At 44.8% G+C, this 6,000-nt stretch overlaps 1 protein-coding gene across 1 annotated transcript; it reads right to left on the minus strand.

The window, feature by feature from the left end:
* Positions 1–1,458: 1,458 nt before the first annotated feature.
* LOC149958481 (uncharacterized) lies at positions 1,459–4,632 on the minus strand. Its single transcript, XM_090167194.1, has one exon. It carries the CDS (start codon positions 4,630–4,632, stop codon positions 1,459–1,461), a length of 3,174 nt encoding a protein of 1,057 aa, XP_090023320.1.
* Between the last annotated feature and the right edge of the window lie 1,368 nt (positions 4,633–6,000).

Here is a 6,000-nt window from a genome sequence, read left to right on the forward strand (position 1 = left end):
CCTTCTTCACCAGGGTAATCATCGAGATTGGGGACTCCTTCTCGGAACACTACGGAGTCTTCTAAAGTGTCATAAAGTGTTTGCCACTCGCTATAATGCCAAAATATTTTGGTCGGCGGGGGGGAAATCATTTCATCTTTATTTTTTATAATTCGCGCCATCAAAACGGACTTCCCGCTACCGCTCGGCCCGCTCAGAAGAGCGGAGAAAGGACCATACAGTGGTAACATGCTTTTATTAAATGAGGTCTCTAAGTTAAACTACATCGATATTTAAGAAACAAACCGTTCGGGTAAAAATAAAAAATATGAGTTTAGCGGTGTTATTTACTTAATACTGATGCTGCCATTTTAAGTGGGATTTATCGTCTAATATGAGTTACATTATAGGTTAATAGTTTTAAAGCCATAACGACTTATCTTTCGAATATGATGGATAAAAACAGTTAATACCGAAACTTCGCGTATAAGGGTAATTAACCAATAATTCCTTTTACAGGCATTCTATAAACGGGTTATACCCGAATATTAGGATATGTTTTTTTCATTCTGAACTAGTCATTTTTTTAAAATATTATTCTTTATATCCGAACGGTAATGTTTCGAAATTATCGATAACGCGTAATTTATTGACAACTGGCCTATATTTTTTAACTTGCTTTACAGTTACCACTGTATGATCATTTAACCGACAAATATGATGGGGGATTTCGATTTCTTTCTCGAGAGTGGGCGCGTCTACGTCGATTCCGAGCATCCCTTTCAACGAGTCCATAGAGATGGAATTTCTAGTGGAATAGTTCTGCCTGAGACCTTTAGCCTTGACGACCTCCTTAATTTCACCGGTATCGCGGTTGAGTACGCGGAAGGCGTAATTTTTCGGGCCGCCCGAGCAAAATTCGGTAATATGACAATTTGGACCAAATTCCGATAATTGATCCGTCATATCCCCAAGGAATGTTCCTTCCTGCACTAGCTTATTGCCATCGCGTGATCTATATATTAAACTATCAGTGTCGTGGTATAGTATACTATCCCCTAGAGCCTCTAGATGAGTATAGAGCCTCATTCGGGCAAAAGCGGTGGTATAACAGGCTAAAACTACGTTTACATGGGCCAAAGCCGGATCGATTTCCTTGAGGTGTTCCCATTTGACAAGCAACGTCTTATCGTTTATCGCCAAGACACTTTTCCTTTCGATATTCGGGTCGTTGAATAGTTTAAAGAATTGTTCTCGATCCTTAACGATCTCGGTTTTTACGAGGTTATTCCGTTGTCCCCACTTACCGTAAAAACTATTTAACATTAACTTCGCGACGGCACGTTTACCGGGGTTTAACGCGATCTTCGCGGGATCGAGTTTAACGCCTTCGTGGTCCTCGAAATCCGAGACGTATTTGTTTTTTTCGTCGGGGGTTGTGATCCCCACTGGAAACCCCGAAGCCTCGGCCTTCATTTACTACATGGTCTTGATGTAGTCCGAAAACAAGCCCCCCTCCTGGGTCTCCTTGTTATACTGCGTTGTTTGATAATGCCAAGCTTCGTACATTTCAAGCACTTTGTAACCTCTGGAAACGGCTAGTTTCAGTTCGTCGGAAACGAATGTCCCCACGAATGCCCGCTCGGGATCGGAATGAGGACACCGTCCTTGAAATCTTAGACGTGCACATGTACCACATAAAACGAAAAGAAGTCGCGAATTACAGTGCATGGGTAGAATAGGGTGAAAAAGTCTAGGAGGGGCGAGAACGCGGCACTGAATTAACCCGTCCAGCGAATCGAGATCTCCTAAATCATCAGCGTCTAGTAAAACTTTCGGGTGACCGACGGGTATTCTATCTAGAAGGTTGACAGTCGGGTAAAGTGAAAGCATGTCGACGTTAAACGCGCGTTCATCGCCTTTGGCCTTGTAGTAAAGGACTGTCGCGTTAACTCTCCCTCCGAAAAACGCGTCTCGAGGATTCAAGGGTGAAATTATCATGGCGCGTACTTTTTCGAAAAACGCCTTATCCTTCGCTTGACGGCGAAGTTGGTAAAAATCGCATTCCCAGATCTCTATAACGTTTTTCTTAAGTTTCCGGAGTTGAGCAACGACCCTGACTGTTTGTTGGTACCTGAGGTTGAACGTTTGTGAGGGATCTGACCATAGAGGTCTGTCTCTTCCCACTACTTGACAGCGAACGCACCCATGAAAATAGCAGCCCTGGAACATGTAAACGTCATTTCCGTCAAGACCATCCACTTTAAATTTACCTACCATAGCCTCCCGCCCCCGCATAGCTGACACTATTCTTATACCCCTGCGTTTTTCTTCCCAGGCGAGCCATTCAAAAGCCGCGGTTGATTGTCGGTCCCTATTTCTCATACCTCCGGGGGGGAGTATCCCTATCGTGTCAGGAATGAGAAAGCGTTTCCTAAAGACGTAATTGCAGGCGCCAGGGAGTGTGATGGCAGCGCGGAAAGGGTCAGTGTCGCAGATTTCCATGAATTCACGTCTAAACGTTGCGCATCCCAGTCGGAGTATATTGACATCCGCCGTGCAATACGAAATCGCGTCTTTTAGAAAGTCAAAGTGACCGCCCGCGGCTATTTGCTCCCCGTGCCATTTAAGAAGGGCCGCTCTTTCCTTTACCCCTAGATAGTTAGCCCCGTACGCTTCGAGGGGCGGAAATTTATCCCCCTTCTCGGTCGAATAATTAGTGGTTACGGGGTCAGCGGGATCGAAATTATTTTCGACAAAATTAAACAAAAGGTGAGGGAATCTACCCTTATCCATGGAAGGCCCTAGTCCAAACGTCTTCCTAAACGCGGCGAGTCCCATGGGGATGAACGAATAGGAATCGAGAAAATTGAAATTAAAACAGTTAAAGAAGAGAATTTTAGTCCCGTTTACTATCACGAAGGGCACAAAGGTCTCGTCGATTGAAAGAACGGCTTTGAAAACGAATTGGAGATCATAACATTTCGCGGCGTGAGCGAATAAGTAAATTTTTTTAATATCCGCTAAAGTTCTGATATAATCCACGAACTTTCCCACAACATTTCCTCCGTAAAATATTTTTTGTCGCGAGCTAAAGCGGATGCACACCTCGCAATCGAAGTTGGAGTCTCGCTCGTCGATGCACGCGGGGCATACAATTTGGGATATTAGAAGAAACGGCTCATGCTCGAACGCCCCCTTTTTATTTACGTGTTGTTTATTCTGAATCGACTCGATGTCATAAAACACAAACAAATACGAAGGGACGCCCCCTAGTGCTAATCTTCGTTTGGTCATGTCAGGCTCGGGGTGGTCTTTAATTCGTTGGACGAAGCAAAGGTGCGGATGCGGCGCGTGCTTTTTACAAATACGACAGAAAACTTCCGAACAAGAATGGATAGTTTCCCTAGAGCGATAGTCCACGTATTTGTAACAGTCTTTGCACACTTTAACCTGACTACAGAGGGAGGGAACCGATTCGCGATGGCTTTGGAAGCATTCCAGTCCCCGGAAGGAGCGAAAACAATCGGCGCATTTGACTAGCTCGCCGGAACATTTCTGATGTCTGAAACAGGATTTGCAGAAAATCGCGCATTTGTGGCGTTCCAATTTATCGTATCCGACCAAGCAGATGGAGCAGGCATAATTAGTGGCGAAGAACGACGTCAATTTCGCGATTACGTCATAATGTTTCTGATTATAAATTAAATAAAGTTTATTTTCGGAGTTCCCCCCTTCCCCTTGGAATAAAACCCTAGGTCTGTCGTTATAAACCTCAAAAACGATTATTTGATAATCAGAGAGAATAAATTGGAAATGCACTAAACTCGTGAAAGCCCCGCATTCGCGTTTCGAAACGCCCGCCTCGACGCGTAACTCTTCGGCTTTTTCCCTTTGTTTTCGCGAAGAGGCCTTGTACAAAGCCTTATACTCCTGGAAATATTCTTTATTTCCGGGGTTTCGCGTTTTCTTTAAATACGCGATAGCAATAATTAATGCTCGCGGGAGACACAATGAGTCTTTGTTTTGGACTGAGATAAAACTTCTTTTATCGCGTATGTAATCGATATGCTTTTTAAGCCCGCGTCGCCTCAGAGATCCTCCGTGAGGTAATCTTACCACGTTTAACGTGAATAAAATTGGCGAGTTCCAGAAATCATCCCGCTCATCCAGATAGATCTCGCCTTCGAGTAAATCGAAAACATCACCGGGCTGGAGTTGCGATTTCTGGCGGAAAGAAATTTCGAGCACACGCGCCGGGAAAACTTCCGAGGTACATGAAATTTGAACTTGGTCGTCATCGAGAAGTTGATCGAAAATAAAGGTCACGAACTGCGTAATCCCGAGCTCTACATCCGCGGTGAAGCGCACTTCAACGTATCTTCCAACGAGATTGAATAGCGGGTATTCTTTCGTTCCATCTTGAATAATTTCAAAATTCGCGGGTAGTTCCAGCTGAAGACCCTGGCCATCTTGTTGAACGGGCGGAGCCTCGATGACTTGAAGCGGAAGTGGCGGGAGCTGTAGATGATCCCCTTCTTGAAGAGCAGGAAGGTCTTCAGGTTGGGGTGCTTGAAGAGGCTGAGCGATATCCGGTTGATTACCTCCAACTTGAATCGGGAGTGGTTGGTCGATCTCTAGTTGGAGCGTCATCATAATCGTCCGCGGGGAGAGGCGATAAAAGAGGCGGAGTATCTTCGTTCGAATACCAGTTAAATGATGAAATCGAACTTTCGCTATCCCACTTCAAGATTTTATGTGATGGCCCCGCTTGATCTAGAAAAGGATCCGGGATCTTACGCGGTGAAGACGAAAACACCGGGCATGGAGAATCGCCGCGAGAAAAAGCGTCTCTAATCAATATCGCGTTAGTGGAAGTCCCGGGAACCGCTAAATTAAGTGGTAGAAGCTGCGAGGAAGATCTCCTTTTTCTAGAATGAACTAGGTTATTAACGATTGGCCCCTCGTGAAATTCTGACGTAATATTCAAATCGAGGGGTGGGGTTTCTACTTCCGGATTCAGACATCTAATTTTACGAGTAACGGCGTGGGTATGCGAATCGCCGCGAGAAACAGTCTCTCTAAGAAATACCGCGTTAGTTTGAGGGAAAGTCCCGGGTCGGGGCGAATCTAACCCTAAATCCGCTTCAGGAACCGAGTTATTATGGGTTAGAAGTTGTGAAAAAGATCTCCTTTTTCTAGAAGGAATTAGGTTATTAACGCTTGAACCCTCGTGAAATTCCGGCGAAATATTTTTCAAGTCGAGAAAAGTATCTACTTCCGGATTTAAAATTTTATTTTCCTCCTTATTAAAATAGTTAGCGGCGTCGACGCCAGATGGCGATAGCGCTCCTATATTTGGCGAGGCAAGGAGCGACTCTCTCGTCTCCTCCTCGCGCGCGGAGGCTCCCGGAGAACCGCTCGATATAGCTAGGCCACGTGTCGCGGGGCTGTCAGCTGGAAGTTTTGACGTCTCGTTTAAAGGGAATTCCGCTAACCAATTTTCTTCTTCAGACGGTAAAAATAAGTCGTCATTAAGCGAGTCTAAATTGTTTTCCGGGGCCCCCGTTTCATCATTGTTTTTAAAAATATTCGTTCCTTCAAGTTCAGCCCCGATTGTTTCTCTAATAATATCTTCTAGTAGGGAAGTCTTTGAGGGTTTAAGGTCCCGCCTTGAAGGACATTTATCGGGTGCGCTAGGGATAATATTTTCGAGGTCTACCGAATGTCCGCTGGTTTCGGCTTTGCCGTTAATTAGTATTGCTTTTTCAAGCTGAGAAAATTGCGAGAATAGGCTGGAGTGCCCCCATTCTGGGCTTTTTTCCGGGGAAAGTCGAGTAATTTCTAGAGGGGGCGTCGCGGGACTCGACCTGATTAGTAAAGTTTTTTCAAATTGTGAATATTCCGCTGGGAGTGAAAAATCGTCCGTAAATGTTTCGGAATTCGTAATCTCTTTTTCGGAGGTATTTAATCCGGGTGATTTTTCCGAAGGGTTAAAACATTTTATGAATTTTATCTCGT

This window comes from Leiobunum rupestre, chromosome 2, assembly GCF_980474605.1.
Source record: "Leiobunum rupestre chromosome 2, qqLeiRupe1.1.hap1, whole genome shotgun sequence".
Classification (NCBI taxonomy): Eukaryota; Metazoa; Arthropoda; class Arachnida; order Opiliones; family Sclerosomatidae; genus Leiobunum; species Leiobunum rupestre.

Bases quoted from the DNA above. Each gene is read 5' to 3' on its own strand.
- LOC149958481 (XM_090167194.1), bottom strand. From the start codon at position 4,632: ATGACGCTCCAACTAGAGATCGACCAACCACTCCCGATTCAAGTTGGA.